This window comes from Ipomoea nil, unplaced genomic scaffold (assembly GCF_001879475.1).
Source record: "Ipomoea nil cultivar Tokyo-kokei standard unplaced genomic scaffold, Asagao_1.1 scaffold0176, whole genome shotgun sequence".
In the NCBI taxonomy this organism is placed as follows: Eukaryota; Viridiplantae; Streptophyta; class Magnoliopsida; order Solanales; family Convolvulaceae; genus Ipomoea; species Ipomoea nil.
Window position 1 is genome coordinate 2527690 of NW_017616604.1, and position 19047 is coordinate 2546736.

General features: G+C 32.9%; 1 protein-coding gene across 1 annotated transcript; it reads left to right on the forward strand.

Moving 5' to 3' along the window:
• The first annotated feature begins 10548 nt into the window (after positions 1–10548).
• Positions 10549–14782, forward strand: LOC109177347 (probable WRKY transcription factor 32). The gene is made up of 5 exons (XM_019326685.1): positions 10549–10887; positions 11039–11091; positions 12770–13470; positions 13621–13776; positions 14172–14782. The coding sequence occupies exons 1-5, from the start codon at positions 10635–10637 to the stop codon at positions 14509–14511; spliced, it is 1503 nt and encodes a 500-aa protein (XP_019182230.1). The 5' UTR covers positions 10549–10634; the 3' UTR covers positions 14512–14782.
• The last annotated feature ends 4265 nt before the right edge of the window (positions 14783–19047 follow it).

The window sequence follows — 19047 nt, forward strand, 5'->3', positions numbered from 1 at the left end:
TTGTGAATATAGAGTTCATTAATTGTGAATATAGAGTTATGAAATTGTGAATATAGAGTTCTGTAATTGTTAATATATAGTTTTGTAATTTATGCCCCTCATAGATATGTCAATTATCAATGTCACTCCTTAATTATTAGTGGTGTAAATGTTGCTCCACAATTTTCAAAACATGACATATATTGCCCTTCTCCTAAAAGAAAGAAGGAGAAACATTGTTGTCGGTGAAAGGAGATCAAACAAAGAAAAAAAATGAAGGGAAAAAAATATAATTTTCGAACAGGGAAAACGACAGGTAATCACATTTACACCACTAATAATTCAAGTGAGAAGCAATATATGTCACGTTTTGAAAATTGAGGGGCAACTTTTACACCACTAATAATTCAGGCTGACATTGATAATTGATATATTTATAATGCGCATAAATTACAATTTTCCCTAATTTTAATATTAAGTTGGTCATGTGTATGATATTTGTGAGGGTAAATAATATGTAATAATGTATGAGGATCAAATGTTGTTAATCTTATGGGATAAGTTTGTTTGAGTATAAGTACATGAAGTGGTAGTGACAGAGTAACAATATCAGAATTAGAAATTGGGCAAATTATGCTGTGCACCATGCATGGTGCATACGGTTGCGAAAAGACGTCGTTTTACTTTTTTTTTTTTTTTTTTTTTTTAAAAAAGATGAGAAAATGACACTTTTTTTCCCATGTGTTATATACCTATAGCATTTTTTCTCCCTAAATTATTGAAGTGATTGTTTTTCCCCCTGAAATGTTAAATGGACATATTTACCCTTAAACTAAATATTTAATTTATTTTTTTTTTCTCCAACAAATTATGACCATAATTTGGATCAAACCAAACAAACACTATAGAAACCAAACCGAAATATTCCAATTACAATTTAGAATCGAAATTCGATATTTAGATCGAGTTTATTAAAATCGTGAACCGGAACGGACGGTTCATGTTCCGAACTGAAAAAATAAAATACATTTATTGTTGAATTTATACTATTTTAAAATAAAAAATAAGATTTTAAAATAAAGACGTTTCAAAATCGCGAATCGAATCCGGAACCGCCGGTTCACGGTTCAAGATTCAATTTTTTTGATACATAATTTTAATAAATTGACATTTAAATATTGGGTTCTAGATTTGAATTATAACCGAAAACTATTAATTCGATTGCTTTAGTATCCGGTTCAATTCAAACCGATCCGTGGTCATCCCTACGTATACGCAATAATTTGTTGGAGTAGTAAAATAAATAAAATGTGTACTTTAAGGGTATAAATGTCAATTTAATATATCATGGGGGAAAAGCACCACTTTTAGAATAATTGAGGGGGCTAATGTGCTTACCTAAATAATTTAGAGGGAAAAAGTGCTATAAGTATATAACTCAGGGGTAAAAAGTGTCATTTTCCCAAAAAAAAAATCATTTTTAAGCCGTTAGTTACATAAATATATGTTCATAATTTTATAATTTCACATTCTGGATGTATAGTTAAGAAGTTATGGATGTGTAGTTATGCAATTTTGAATGTATAGTTATGAAGTTATGGATGTGTAGTTATGCAATTCTGAATGTATAGTTATGAAGTTATGGATGTGTAGTTATGCATGCAATTCTGAATGTATAGTTATGAAGTTATGGATGTCTAGTTATGCAATTCTGAATGTATAGTTATAAAGTTATGGATGTATAGTTCAAATTATGCCCAACATAACGCCGTTAACGGCAATCGAAACTGATTTTTTTTTTTTAAGTTGGACGTCACATGGTGCACACGGTTGCACAGCATAACGCTCCTAGAAATCGAGTCTGGATTATATTACACTAGTATTTCCCGTACAATACCAATTAGTCAAAAACAATTAGGCAGGCGTGGAGACATGTTAGTATCTGTTGAAATATACTTTCTCAATCTACTAAAGTCTAACGAATCAATATCGCCTTCATTGAGGTTTGAACCCATAATCTCTCATTTGGGAGAGTCACTTAGGAAATTAAATATTAGTAAATATTTCAAATTAGGAAATATTTCAAATTGGTAGAGTCAATCCACTTTGGCGTGTGGATTAGATATTATTTGCAAATTAGGAAATATTTAATGAAAATGGAAACTACAACCAAATTGTGTGGATTTCAGACTTGAATTGCTGGCATCCGTGGAGGTATAACTGTATAAGTATGGATGGGTCACTACTCACTACTCACTACTCACTACTCACTTGTGTACAACGTTCTTGTAATAAACAAAACAAATCATAAGTTTAGTTTTCTGGGAATCACTTTGCTATGTTCTCACCAACATTTTGTGCTTTGATTATTCTTGTTTTTGCAACCGGTAAGTCATTTTTCTTTAAGTTCAATGGGTATCTTTAGTTGAATTAAAAATACTGCTCTTTTGGTCCAAAAAGGGTAATCGAATGGGTGGAACATGATTCTGATCTCATAGCAAAAGATCAAGAATTTGACTCTTGCCAACATTTTCTTGATCGAGCCAGACACACAAAAAGTTTTTAGTGCGATTTACTCCACATAGTTTTGGCTTTCCCTTCACTCTAAAAAGATTCTATGTGACAGGTATGACTGAAAGGTATTGACAAGAATAAACTCATGACTTTTGAATTAGATTTAAATCTAAGCCGATAATTAGAATTGAGATGTAACTTAATATTAAGTTATACACTAATTCCGTGTTGGAATTCAACAATGAGATGAGGTTGCGTTTGTTTTGAATATATAGGATTTGCTATTCATATTTTCGGAATTCATCATCTTTAAGGCTAATGAATATCATGGAAAAAAAGTTAGTAAATGAGTATTTTAAAATTTTAATAGAATTTAATAGTTTTGTTGTTCTATGGATTAAAACTGCAACATTTTTGAAGAGTTAATAATAAATATTACAACACTAAAAATTTAGAAAGTAAAATGATTGACCATGAACAATTTAAGGACTAAAAATGCATTTTTCTAAAAATATTATGTATTTTATATTGTGAGACTAATAAATGTTGCAACATTAGGTGCGTATTCATGTGGCAATGGTATATCTCCATCGAGTTTTGAAGCGGCCGGAAGTAACGCGACGTTTCCGTACGAAGTGATGACGTCAGACTATCAATGCGTGGGAAATTTTGGACCGTGCGATGACGGCTATTGCTCCGAGGATTGCTGTAAAAGGCTTTGCTTGAGTTCATACAGCGGACTTAATCCATGTTACCTCTGTCAAGGACATCCTATCAAGTTTTGCATTTGTTATCATGATTGTTATTAGTATCTTACTTTGAAGAAGATATCCTAGTTTATTCGGAGATAAATCAATATGATATTGATGTTTTGATAGTCTTGTATATCGTCTGATGAATCTATAAAGTATTTTTTGTAGACTTTACTTTTTTTTTTTTTTTTGAACTTTGAACATGTTTGAGTGGACAATAATAATGGCTAGCTACATATTATAGAGTGGCCCATTATAAAGTATAATTGGGCTTGACAAAATCTAGCCCAATAATAATGGGCCACTCTATAATAGTCTTGTATATCGTCTGAGGAAATTTAACGGTACTGTTGCCCGTGTCCAGCATGCATGTTGGACACGGGTCTATAACATAACGATTGATAGAATCCCAATCAAGTTTAATAGCTGACCCAATAAATCCTGTGAAAATTTTACAATTCTTTTTATTTTTACTTTTGAAAATAATTTATTTTTCGTATGTCATACGGTAATTATAGGATTCATCTCAATTTGTTGGTCGTGCTTACTTTTTATCCCTAAATTATAATTGACGTTGTAAATTTTATCTTTTTTCTAACATGTTATGCTCACTTCTCGTTACTAAGCTATAACTGATGTTGCAAAATTCTGTCCCTAATATTTTGTTAGAAAAACTATGAAATTTACAATATCAGTTATAACTTGAAAACAAAAAATGAGCACGATCAACAAATGAGAATCAATCTTAATTTATTGATGAAAAGTATAATTTTTTCTTTTTTCTTTTTTTAAGTAAACAAAGCTTCGAGTGAGAATATGAAACTTGGGGCTAAAAGTTCATATTATTATCATACAAAAAAATGCTGCCACCGTAATAAATGAGTAACGAATTCATGCCCTAACTTTATCTCAACTCTCCAGTCACCGTCCATGACTTTCTATTTGATCACCATCGCAATATTTCTCCTAGCCCTCTTCATAAGCTTTCTCTCCATCCTTGGTTATTGTTTTTTTCTTCAGATTTCTCTCTTGAGGTGCTCACTGGATTGTTCTCCAACCATGCACCCCAGCTTTTTATCCAATCACATTCTTACCTTTTTTTCTTATCACCTTTCTGACTTTCTCTCTAATCACCATCTACGACTTTCTCTTTAGCTATTATCTTGAACTTTCTGTTTGGGACTTGAGCACCGTCTCAAACTTTATCTCCAACCATCATTTTCAACTTTCTCTCGTTTAAAAGAGTAAATACCAAAAATGGTCCCTCGACTATAGCTAAATTCACAAATTGGTCCTCGACTTTCAATTTTACCTAATTAACTCCTTAACTTTGCAATTTTAACACAATTTGGTCCTCTGTCTATTTGACCGTTTGTTGACTGTGAATTTTGAAGATATATATGTAATTTCATGGTCCATCGTCGGGTTTTTAAGGTTCCGCTTGCATTTTCAGACCTCACTGTTACATTTTAATCCACTGTCGAAAGCAATCTACCAAATCCGGTCGCCTTTCTTCATCCTCCCTTTGGATTCAATGTAGTTGAGTTCGTACCAGAGCGAAGAAGATGACGTGTTTCCAAACCGGTGCAACGTCATCCTGGAGGCCTCCACGTGCTCCGACGAGAGCTGAAGGTTCTTCTGGAGATTGTCGATCACGGTCAACAAATGGTCAAATAGATGGAGGACCAAATCATGTCAAAATTGCAAAGTTAAGGACTTAATTGGTTGAAATTGAAAGTCGAGGACCAATTTGTAAATTTAGCTATAGTTGAGGGACCATTTTAGGTATTTACTCCGTTTAAAATTATGTTTATATATATATATATATATATATATATATATATATATATATATATATATATATATATATATATATATATTTTAAATGTGTTTTAAAAAGAAATTTCGAAGATTGAAAAAACAAAATGAAAGTTTTGAGAAATGAAAAATGGAGAAATAAAGTAAACGGAATACTTTGTACCCACCAATAGAAGCAAACGGCGTTAATAAAGAGTTACATGCACTCTCAAATTATACTCCTTCATTTGTACTCCGGTGGCAAACTAGGATTGATTATTTTCTATCATGTGGATACACAGAAAAATATTTACATCAAAAATTTGTGAGAGAAAGTACAAATTGAGAGTATAAAATAAGAGTACACCAAATATTTTTCGTTAATAAAATGATCCAAAAAGACCACCTGACGTTAGGCAACACCAGTCAACAACACGCAGTGTCAGTCAGCGAGTCTGTCACGCTGATTGAGTGTTAAAAAAAGATCCGATCCCAACCCAACGGTTCATAATTCTTTGATTTTTTTTACAACTTTTAATTAATTTTAATTATTCGGATTCGTATGACTTACTTTTTCTTTTTATTCCCCCTTATTGCCCCTCCAATATCTGCTTGCACCAATCCCCTTTAGCCCCTTTTAACAATTGAATATAAATTATTACTCCGTATTATTTTTTAAGATGGGGTGGCAGAGGATGGAACTCTGGATAACTTGTAGAATCTGTATTACTTAACTTCTAAAGCTAAGAGACTAGGTGGATCTGCGCTAACCAATTGCGCTAAAATTTATTTATTTTTATATATCTATCTTTTCTTCTTCTTCTTCTTCTTTTTCTTCTTCTTCTTCTTTTGACAAGGAAAACTATATACAGTATTTGCAAATGTTCATTTGGTAAACTTTGTTAATGTGTAATAACTTGTAAATTACAGAAATGAAAGTGTTGACAATAATTGAACTCCTCACATAGCCACCTATTTCTCGACAAAATTAAATTTATTACTTAATTTGTTTTTTTTTTTTAATTTTCAGAATTGTCCATTTTTCTTTCTTCCCATCATTAACAAAATATTCATCTATCTCCATATTATCATGATATACACACACACAACATTTTTTTTAAAGCGTTGTCAAGAAAGTCGGATAGTTATGCTCTCCATCCGTATGCACCATGCATGGTGCATACGGATGCCAAAACGACGTCGTTTTATTAAAAAACGCGCGTCTCCTTTTTAAAAAAATTTTAGGTTTGATTCCCAGCAACAACATTATATTGTTCATTCATTCTGGAATTTTAGTTCATAGATTATGGAATTATAGTTCATTGATTATGGAATTATAGTTCATCGAATATGGAATTGTAGTTCATCGATTCTGAAATTTTAGTTTATAGATTATGGAATTTTAGTTCATTCATTCTGAAATTTTTAGTTCATAGATTAGATTATGGAATTATAGTTCATATGTTGTTGCTGAGAATCGAACCTGATTTTTTTTTTTTAAGGGGAGACGCGCGTTTTAATAAAACGACGTCGTTTTTGCATCCGTATGCACCATACATGGTGCATACGGATGCACAACATAATTTGCCAAGAAAGTAGGGGAAAGTTACCCACCACTTTCAAAATATTTGTATATAACATAAAATATATCCGAATCAATAACCTATTAAGTTCACATAAAATTTAGTTTAGATAATATTAATAATTTTGTGAGCTAATATATAAAATATTTTTAGATATATTCATTTGAACGACATGTATATAAATATATAATTTTTACTTTAAATTATAATATCGTAATATATGTGAAATTTCAATATCTGATATCCGGACTAAACTTGTATTATAATATAACATAACTAAAAATATCCGAATCAATAATCAATTGAGTTCAATCAAAATATAAAACTTGGTATAGAGTTCAATTTTTAATTTTGATAATGTGAATAATGTCTAACTTTAAGCATAAACAAATAAGTTATGTTTAAATAAGTAATGTAAGTAGAAAAGATAGAAGATGATGATAAGTAAAAGAATATGATAATGAATGTAATTATAACAATGAAAAAATATGTAAGTAGATAATGGTGAGAATGTAGTTATAGTGACATATAGCTAAATAGATGATAGATGATTATGTTTTCCATCTAAAAAACAGTTTTTAATAGTTTTACAGTTTCTAAAATTGGAAAATTGTTTCTTGTTTTCAAAATAGTTTTATAGTTTCCTAGAAAATTGTAAAATTATTTATTGTTTTCAAAACAAAAAATTGTGCTAGTAAACATGTTTTTTGTTCTCTAATTTTTCAATTTTCTAGAAAATTAGATAACTTTTACAGTTAGTAACGAGACAACTTTTTTAATATATTTAGTTTTAGACTATTAAGTTTATACCAAGATTATGTGGTTTAATGGTACTCGGGTTGGATTTTTATTTGGAAAGTTATGAGTTCGAGCCTCAGTGGAGGCGTTAACATTTAAAAAAAAAAATATCAATTTAGTTATTATATTTGAATATTTCTATTATTTTAGGTTGAGTAAGTATATTTGAACAGATACTACAATGTAATAGAGTTAGTATCATTCAAAAAAATATAATTAGTAAATTTTATTATGGAAGTAATGTAAATATTATTTAATTTCTTTTTTAATAAGATATTATATAAACTCGGAGATGAAAAAATAAGGGTGTTGCTATTTGCACCCCCTTTGACCAAAAGTAGGTATAAAGTATTTTGAAGTTATAAAAAGGTGAAAACTTTTAATAATTAATAGGTGGTGTAAATAGCTAAATAAGGGTCATTTTACTATTTGCACCACTTGGTCAAACCTCATTTATGATGTGTGATTAATAATATTTTAATTCAAACTCTAATTAATTAAAATATTAAATTAAAAAAAATTGAACCCCGTCACTGTTTTGCTTGTTTTTGTTTTTTTGTTTTTTTTTTTTTTTGTTTTTGATTTTTTAATGCTAATTATTTATGAAATATTTTTTTAAGTTTTTATTTTCAATACATATATTTTTAAGTTTCTATTGTCAATACATTTTTTTTGTTCAATATATATTTTTTGTTCAATACATATTTTTTCAAAGTTGCTAATTGTAATACATATTTTTTTTAAGTTTATAATTTCAATATATATATTTTTTAAACAATTATTCAATATTGATGTTTGTGAGATGAAATTACTGGTAATTTGGGTGTCAGAGAATACAAATTGGACTCATATGACTATATATATGTGTGGTGGCTCTATTTGGCAGAGCTTATTTAGGAGCTTATAGCTTATTTTAAGCTACTAATAAGCTATAAACTATGTTTTGTAATGTTCATAAAATAAGCTTCTAGCTTAAAATAAGAGCTTATTTTGGAACGCTACTTTAGGTAGCGTTTCAAAATAAGTTCCTAGCTTCCTAACTTTTTTTCCATCTTTATCCTTATTATTTTAAAGAAATGACATAATTTACCCTTCTCAATTAAAACTTTTTTCTCTTCTCTTTTAATTTATCTGCAACTTTCACCGCAAATATTATAATTCAAATATCTTTTTACCAACCGTTGATATAATTCGCTGGTCAAATCCGCTAACGCTAACCGCTAACTGCTGATTGTCAAACAAGGATATCGTGACGTAGTTCTCACTTCAATTTGTTGTGTGATTTGAATACTTTCTTTGTCAACAAATCCCTCAAGTAGTTAATATGATTGGCTTTATTAATTATATTTTTTAAAATTTTTCATGGTATTAATAAAATACTTGGTAAATAAACATATAACATTACTTATATTATAACTTTGATATTTAATTAAAAAACAGTGCACAAAAAAAAGATAATAGACAATGTAGTGAATATAATCAATTAATAAATCTGAATGTAAAGAATTTTTACATTGGAGAAAAATAAAGACAATATAACTAATAAAATTATTTCTCTTAATTAATTTAAAGACAAAATGTTAAATTTTAATATGTAAACAAACTAATGTAAACAGAGCCTATGTATCACACAATCTATAAGTCATGGATCATTAGATAGAAGATTTTTTTTTTTTTTTACAATAATCATAATCAAAGCCAGTTACTTAGTTACAATGATCAAAATCAAAGTCATAGACATTATGAGGTATTTTAAGTTGTTATTTGAATTGTTATTTATTTCTATGAGTGTTGCTATTTGTATTTTAAGCCAGTTTGTTCTTCCTTGCTAGGTAATTAGGACTCATTTAAATTAGATATAATTTCTCAATTGACTAAATAACAATCTCATTGTTCCATTTCAAGAGAGAAAATTATAGTATAAAGAGTACTGAATTTGTGATTTTATTTATTGGGTGACTTGTGAGTCTATCTATATACTGAATTAATTTAATTTGTTGTGAATAGAGTTGTAAATTAATCAATTTATTGTATTTACAGTAATACAATATAAAAAAGATAGGTAGAAAATCAATTTATTGAGTAATATTGAGTACATAGAGCAACATATACTACAAAGAATACACAATTGTAGGAAACTATTTTACAAAGACGGAAGAACGACCATAAATACAAAATTCAAAATAGAAAGAGTGTAGGAACACATGCAGTAGACTTATTTTATGATTAGAAGCCTTTGACCTCCACTTATTTTATGATTAGAATTTTAACTACATCAAAATTGTTAGAACTCTAACCCATATATCTTTATAAAATTGTTACAGTATTTACAGTATAAAAAGATAAGTAGAAAATCAATTTATATTTCAAAGTCTCAATAGAACTATAACCCACATATCTTTATAGAATTTTAACTACATTAAAATTGTTAGAACTCTAACCCACATATATCTTTATAAAAGATAGGTAGAAAATCAATTTATATTTATTTATTTCAAATATCACTAGTAATCATTTTATATTTCAATTTATAGTTAAATCAATTTAAAATAATATATACAACAAATTTGAGTTATAAAAAAATTAAAATAACAAAATTAATTATTATTTCTCTTTATTTAAAATTAAAACATAAACAAAAATAAGTATTGAAAATATAAACTTAAAAAAAGATGTATCGAACAAAAAAAAAGATGTATTGAAAATAGAAATTTAAAAAAAATATGTATTAAAAATAAAAATTTTAAAAAATATTGAACAAAATAATTATGCATTAAAACATAATAATAATAATAATAATAATAATAATAATAATAATAATATAATAATAATAATAATAATAAAAAGAGATTGATTATTAAATAAAAATAAAAAATAAAGATTAATGTTTGACTACATTTAATGAGGTGGTGCAAAAAGCACTTTTTTATTTGCACCACCTATAAAGCTATTACACCTATTAAATAGGGGGGGTGTAAATAGCAAAATGGGTGGTGTAAATAGAACTCCCAAAAATAAATAAACATTAAAGTAAAGGAGTGCTCATAGTAAAACAAACCACTATTTCCACGCTCCACTAAAGAGTAAGAGGAAATATAAAACAACAGAACAAAAAGTAATAACCAACAGAACTATTCGAAATACCTTTACCTTCTCTCTCTCTCTATTCTCTGCACGCAGAAAGTGCATTGTTGGGGCTCGGGAATCCGCCATGGATGACACCGGAGAAGCGTCTAAGCCATCTCTGCAGCTCCAAAATACATGCGCCGACAGCGGCGGCGGAGTTGGCGGTGGTGATGAGCCTAGTGGAGCGACGACTGGAACTGAGACTTCAGAAGAAGCTGAAGTGGGAGGTTCTGACTCCGAAGAAACCCTAGATACGGTGGACTCGCCTTCCATACAGTTGAATAAGAGTGCTAGCCGACCGGATTCCCTTGCTTCCTCCTCCTCGCACGTGCTCTCTGGTACTTCTGATTCTCTCTACTTTACAGTGTGAATTTGAATTTTCGATTTCATAGTTTTTCTGTGAGACTGTGCATGCTTGATAATTTCAATGCGCATATCGTTTTCTGGCTATACTGCACGTTTGTAATCATTTTGTTGTATTCTGCGCAGAAGTTCCAATCGAGTATAGCTTGCACCCGACCGAATTCCTGAAGGAAATCAAGGTGAATTTATTTAACAATATTTATTTATTTATTTACTTTATATCTACATGATTACTGAACTCCTGTTCCCTGCTGCCTAGTTTATTTGGAAATGAGCAGGTTATGAAGTGTGTTGGCGTATTCCTATCCTTAACTGGTTTTCATTTGAAATATGGAGTAAAAAGTGCGCATATAGTTTGTTTACCACTTGGGAATTATCTGTTGTGAGAGTAGGTTATCAAAGTAGTAATTTCATAAGCGTGTATCAATGAGAAGTGTGAGTGGTATGGTGTTTGTAATTGGAGCAGTCTTGCTGCTTGCCAATTCCTGAAGTGCTTGGCACTTTTAACCCTGAATTCAGAAATTATAGCATCTTGTTTTGTATATTGGAAGCAATAGCAAAAAGTAGAGGGCATAAGAAACCTGGTTGGACCCTTACTAAGCCGTGGACAGCTTTGTTATGGTCATGCTCAATGCAAAAGCTGCTGCAAAAAAATAATTGGAACTTTAACATTATATACCTAAATGATGTGTGTGAATAAACTTTTAACAACACATTATTCTATATGGTACAGTGTTGGAACTACTTTTCTTTGGCATATGGAAGGCTGATTTAAGCTACTAATCTAGAAAGAAATGAACTAATTAATATAAAAATGTAAGTAATCAAAAATTTCAAATTTTTATTAGAAGCACATTGTAAGCCTTGATGCAACAATCAAAACGGTTATCTGTTCTATATCCAATTATGGATTATATGGTAGTGACCTACAAAACAAAGTCAAGAGCCATGTTGAGGACCTTATGTCAATACTTGATTCAGGTTTCTGATAAGCAGAGTGCATCTTTAGATATATGATAGCTTAATATGGCATGTAGAACATGTATTTGGAGGGATCATGGATTTAGACCATGTGATAGGCTGGCTTAGATGTGCTTGGGCCATGGTGCTGACTAACTGACCAACCATATCTGCAATGAGTCTGAACCTTTCTTGTGGGTTATTTGTCTCTTTGGGCCTTTTTCCTACAAGAAGGATCACTATATAGTAAACCTTAACTCCTTAAGGAATTCAATTGATCCCTGAAGGTCTGCCTTATTCTTCTCCACTTTGTTTTTGTTAATTTGATGCTGATGTGAATTCTTATCAGAGTAGTTAGAGGAATGTGAAACATTAATCAGCATCTCAGTGACCTGTGAGGGCTTTACTGAAGCTTAACCAAAGACACATGAATGAAACAAAATTTACTTCACAATCCTATTAATACTGAGTTTCACCCATTTAACAGTATCCATCACTTGCTCTATGCAACAAATTCATGGACAGGATTCTAAAAACAATTGAAATGTTATGCTGAATAGGCACCTAAATGGATCCCGAGCTATGGTAGTTCATTCTGCACCTGGTTACTGCCCTTGGCTTTTATAGTTGCCATGTTAGAGCATGTTGGGTAAACTATTTTTTGGGCCTTACTATTTTCTGTGTATACAAAAATGAGAGAAATAAGATTCAGAATCTCTAACTTTAGATTGACTTGGGGTGTTTATATTTTAGCTATTTTATGTTCATTCAAATTCAAACATTTGTTCAAACTTCAGAGCTGTTCATGTGATGTTAAAACATGCTATTAAAGATCTAGAAATGCTCATAGGAGTTTCACATATGAACTTTTATGTTGATCTTAATTAAATTCCTCAGGATGAGGTTGGCATTTCTAACCAGAAAGCTTCAACTGTTCAAGCTCAAAGGCGGAACCAACTGCAGTCTGCTGATGATCCATCTGTGTTGGAATTATCTCCAACTTCTGTTACACAGTCCATTTCATCCATTCCCAGCCCAACTCCAGGAGAGCGAAGATTGTCTCCATTAGAGAACAGAAATGGCGCATGCATCCAAGAAGTAGATAACCAGAATTCTTCCAACTCCAAAGCGTTATCTCTTGTTCCTGTCTTAAAGATACAAGCACCTGATGGGTACAATTGGCGGAAATATGGTCAAAAGCAAGTGAAGAGTCCTCAAGGTTCTCGGAGCTATTACAGATGCACATATTCTGACTGCTGTGCAAAAAAGATTGAGTGTTCTGATCACACTAACCGTGTTACAGAGATTGTTTATAGAAGTCCTCACAATCATGAGCCACCCCGAAAAGTAAATACCCCTAAAGTAAACACCCCTAAAGTAAACAAGCTTGCAATCTCATCTATGCCTCGTAGTCAGGATAGCAAAGTAGCTCGCCTAAATAGTAATGCTGATGAGACAGTGCCGTCCACTTCAAAGAAACATGTTAAAGAAACAACACCAATATCGGAGACAAAGCAGCGGGATTCCTCTGGATTGGATGACAATGCTGAAACTAATGTTAAAGGGGAGGATTGTGATGAACCTACACAGAAGAAAAGGTGAGTCTGTGGAGCTTTGTCTCATACTGACATTCCATCTTACTTGTATTCTATGGCTAATCCATTTAACTTTAAAAAAAAAAAACAAAAACAAAAACAAAACAAAACAAAACTATTCACCTTACATCATTTCTCACCTTTAAATTTCAGATTGAAGAAATGTTCCTCAAGTCCTGAGTCTCTTCCTAAACCTGGCAAGAAAGCAAAATTGGTTGTTCACGCTGGTGGTGATGTGGGAATCTCAAGTGATGGCTATAGGTGGCGCAAGTATGGACAAAAAATGGTGAAGGGTAATCCCCATCCCAGGTTAGTTACTGCTTTTAGCGTTATATATTGATAGATTTATTTTTTTGGTTTTGTGTAATTTAGAGATATAGTAATGTCATATTCGGTTTTTATATTTAATTAACAAGTTCCTTTCCTGTTGTGTCTCATTTTCTGTATTCAAACACTTAATTGAATGAGAGGAATGTGGGAGCAGAGGTCCTATAGGAAAAGATGCTTTATACAAAAGGAAATAGTGTCTATAAAGCAAGTGTGCTTTCAATGTGTGTTCAAGAAATAGAAAAAGGAAGCAAAGCAGAGTGCCTGAATTATAAATATCTATCCTCACCAAAATGTACTCTGTATATGCCATGTCATTTGTCTGTGTTTCTAAAGAGCACAAACAATTTCTTACTCTCATACTGAATGGATTTCAGGAACTATTATCGGTGCACTTCGGCTGGATGTCCTGTTCGGAAGCACATTGAGAGGGCTGTAGACAACACGACTGCTGTCATTATAACCTATAAGGGGGTTCATGATCATGGCATGCCAGTACCTAAGAAACGTTATGGCCAACCTAGTGCTCCCCTAGTTGCTGCGACAGCCTCCGCTTCCATGACTGATTCGCAGACTAAGAAATCTGAACCAACCACCCAGTGGTCAGTAGACAAAGAGGGTGCATTAACAGGCGAGACATTGGAGCATGAAGGGGAGAAAACCGTGGAATCAGCTAAAACTCTATTGAGTATTGGATTTGAAATCAAGCCTTGTTGAAACCCCCCTTTTCGACTTTGATCTTGTTTCTTATTATTTCTCCTAGAGCTGCGGTTTTTTTTTTTTTTTTTTCAGTAGTGTGTATCTTTTTCCCCATGTTCTGTATCTTTGCATTCGAAATCTGTAGGCTTGAACATATTGATAGCCGTGGGGCAGTGTATAAATGATTGTACTCATCTTCTCTGTAAATTGCTATGTATCAAATGAATTCAAATAGAACAGATCAAGGATCAGCCACACCTGCTGATTCTGCTCCCCTCCACTTTCTTAACTTTATTCATTACTGTGCATAAAGAGTACATTTGATATTTTGTACACTCGTAGCGGTAAGTTGGTATTCCCACTTCTGCGAGGGCTCAAGTCTCAACCAGAATATCTTATATTATCTTGCTAAATTGTCATCTTGCACCATGCCGGTCTCAAGTCTCAAGTATCTCGTATCTGATGTGGATCTTCTTTTTAAGTCAATCCCCAAATTTTTAAGTCAACCCCCCCCCATCCCCCTCTCCTGTCGGCTGGCGGAGAAAAGCTTTGCTGTCACCTTCATCAACACCCATTCTGTGCACTACCACCTCATCAAGAGCAACCGCTGCGACAATGGCATGTTCTCCAGCATTCGCAAGCCCGGCCTCGACATCCGCTATGTCACCATCTATGATGGCCTCCCGCCAAAGTGAGATAGGGCGGTGAACCACAACTAGTTCATGGCCGTGCGCTCCTGCATGTCTATTAATTGGATCGGGTTCTTTATTCCATTCGTTTCTTGGGCTTTTATTTTTATTTTTTATTTTTTTTCATTTTCTTTTTATGAAAGTTTTTCCATTAATTTCTTGTAATTGTATTCATACTCCAACATTGAAAAACTCATATGAGGTGTTATGTTGTTTTTTCTTAAATTTTTGAGTGATGAAGTTTACCTGCACGCAAGTCGCCCGGCCACATATAGATTTGACGAGATCAGTAAGCGTACCTAAGATAAAGCTAGCCATGGTGGGGTTTGTTCGCTCAATGAAGACTATGTGGCGATAAAGCTAGCCATGGAGAGGTTTGTTCGCTCAATGAAAACTATGTGGCCTGTCTACTTATCCATGACTTTAGTAGGTTTCCCGTTGACAAAGTGTTTTTTTTAATTTAATTTTTTGATTTTCGAATGTATTGAGTGAATGGATATGAAGTGATCACATAAATTATATTGGAGTTAAATAAATTACTGCAACTGTTTAGCGGGAATGGGGATTGCAGGATGGTTGCGATTCAACACCATACATTGAAAAACTCATATGAGGTGTTATGTTGTTTCTTCTTAAATTTCTGAGTGATGAAGTTTACCTGCACGCAAGTCGCACGGCCACATATAGATTTGACGAGGATCAGTAAGCGTACCTAAGATAAAGCTAGCCATGGTGGGGTTTGTTCGCTCAATGAAGACTATGTGGCGATAAAGCTAGCCATGGAGAGGTTTGTTCGCTCAATGAAGACTATGTGGCTTGTCTACTTATCCATGACTTTAGTAGGTTTCCCGTTGACAAATTGTTTTTTTTTTAATTTAATTTTTTGATTTTCAAATGTATTGAGTAAATGATTATGAAGTGATCCGCATAAATTATATTGGAGTTGAATAAATTACTGCAAGTGTTTTGCGGGAATGGGGATTGCAGGATGGTTGCGATTCAACACCATACATTGAAAAACTCATATGAGGTGTTATGTTGTTTTTTCTTAAATTTCTGAGTGATGAAGTTTACCTGCACGCAAGTCGCCCGGCCACATATAGATTTGACGAGGATCAGTAAGCGTACCTAAGATAAAGCTAGCCATGGTGGGGTTTGTTCGCTCAATGAAGACTATGTGGCGATAAAGCTAGCCAAGGAGAGGTTTGTTCGCTCAATGAAGACTATGTGGCATGTCTACTTATCCATGACTTTAGTATGTTTCCCGTTGACAAAGTGTTTTTTTTTTTAATTTAATTTTTTGATTTCCGAATGTATTGAGTGAATGGATATGAAGTGATCGCATAAATTATATTGGAGTTAAATAAATTACTGCAACTGTTTAGCGGGAATGGGGATTGCAGGATGTTTGCGATTCAACACCATACATTGAAAAACTCATATGATGTGTTATGTTGTTTTTTCTTAAATTTCTGAGTGATGAAGTTTACCTGCACGCAAGTCGCTCGGCCACATATAGATTTAACGAGGATCAGTAAGCGTACATAAGATAAAGCTAGCCATGGTGGGGTTTGTTCGCTCAATGAAGACTATGTGGCGATAAAGCTAGCCATGGAGAGGTTTGTTCGCTCAATGAAGACTATGTGGCCTGTCTACTTATCCATGACTTTAGTAGGTTTTCCGTTGACAAAATGTTTTTTTTTTAATTTAATTTTTTGATTTTCGAATGTATTGAGTGAATGGATATGAAGTGATCACATAAATTATATTGGAGTTAAATAAATTACTGCAAGTGTTTAGCGGGAATGGGGATTGCAGGATGGTTGCGATTCAACACCATACATTGAAAAACTCATATGAGGTGTTATGTTGTTTTTTCTTAAATTTCTGAGTGATGAAGTTTACCTGCACGCAAGTCGCCCGGCCACATATAGATTTGACGAGGATCAGTAAGCGTACCTAAGATAAAGCTAGCCATGGTGGGGTTTGTTTGCTCAATGAAGACTATGTGGCGATAAAGCTTGCCAAGGAGAGGTTTGTTCGCTCAATGAAGACTATGTGGCCTGTCTACTTATCCATGACTTTAGTAGGTTTCCCGTTGACAAAGTGTTTTTTTTTAATTTAATTTTTTGATTTTCGAATGTATTGAGTGAATGGATATGAGGTGATCGCATAAATTATATTGGAGTTAAATAAATTACTGCAAGTGTTTAGCGGGAATGGGGATTGCAGGATGGTTGCGATTCAACACCATACATTGAAAAACTCATATGAGGTGTTATGTTGTTTCTTCTTAAATTTCTGAGTGATGAAGTTTACCTGCACGCAAGTCGCCCGGCCACATATAGATTTAACGAGGTCAGTAAGCGTACATAAAATAAAGCTAGCCATGGTGGGGTTTGTTCGCTCAATGAAGACTATGTGGCGATAAAGCTAGCCATGGAGAGGTTTGTTCGCTCAATGAAGACTATGTGGCATGTCTACTTATCCATGACTTTAGTAGGTTTCCCGTTGACAAAATGTTTTTTTTTTTAATTTAATTTTTTGATTTTCGAATGTATTGAGTGAATGGATATGAAGTGATCACATAAATTATATTGGAGTTAAATAAATTACTACAAGTGTTTAGCGGGAATGGGGATTGCAGGATGGTTGCGATTCAACACCATACATTGAAAAATTCATATGATGTGTTATGTTGTTTCTTCTTAAATATCTCAGTGATGAAGTTTACCTGCACGCAAGTCGCCCGGCCACATATAGATTTGACGAGGATCAGTAAGCTTACCTAAGATAAAGCTAGTCATTGTGAGGTTTGTTCGCTCAATGAAGACTATGTGGCGATAAAGCTAGCTATGGTGAGGTTTGTTCGCTCAATGAAGACTATGTGGCATGTCTACTTATCCATGACTTTAGTAGGTTTCCCGTTGACAAAGTGTCTTTTTTGGTTTTTTTTTTTAATTTAATTTTTTGATTTTTGAATGTATTGAGTGAATGGATATGAAGTGATTGCATAAATTATAGCGGAGTTAAATAAATTAATGAAAGTGTTTAGCGAGAATGGGGATTGCAGGATGGTTGCGATTCAACAGCATACATTGAAAAACTCATATGAGGTGTTATGTTGTTTCTTCTTAAATTTCCGACTGATGAAGTTTACCTGCATGCAAGTCGCCTGGCCACATATAGATTTGACGAGGATCAGTAAGCGTACCTAAGATAAAGCTAGCCATGGTGGGGTTTGTTCGCTCAATGAAGACTATGTGGCGATAAAGCTAGCCATGGTGAGATTTGTTCGCTCAATGAAGACTATGTGGCATGTCTACTTATCCATGACTTTCGTAGGTTTCCCGTTGACAAAGTGTCTTTTTTTTCTTAATTTAATTTTTTTGATTTTCGAATGGATTGAGTGAATGGATATGAAGTGATCGCATAAATTGTATTGGAGTTAAATAAATTACTGCAGTGTTTAGCTGGAATCAGGATTGTAGGATGGTTGCGATTCAACACCATACTATCATGTAGGTATATATGCAGTTAGTTTCCTTAAAAACACTGATGTATGTATGTTGTTTGGTTGGTTAGTTGCAGGGGGGAGCAAAAGTAGGGCGGCTTGAGAAGAGGAATGTAAAACTGGGGATGCTCCTCCTGGTGATAAACATTTGTATTACACTTTTAAGTGTAGCGGTGTTGACATGGTGGAGGAGGAAAGAGTTCTTCCACATAAACTCCCAAATCTTACTCCCTAAATTTTACTCCATGATGTGCGTTCTGATAAGCTACTTTTTTCATGTGGATCCCAATACAAAAGTATTTTGTTTGTGGGAGTATAAGTTGGAAGTATAAAATGGGAGTACACATAGTA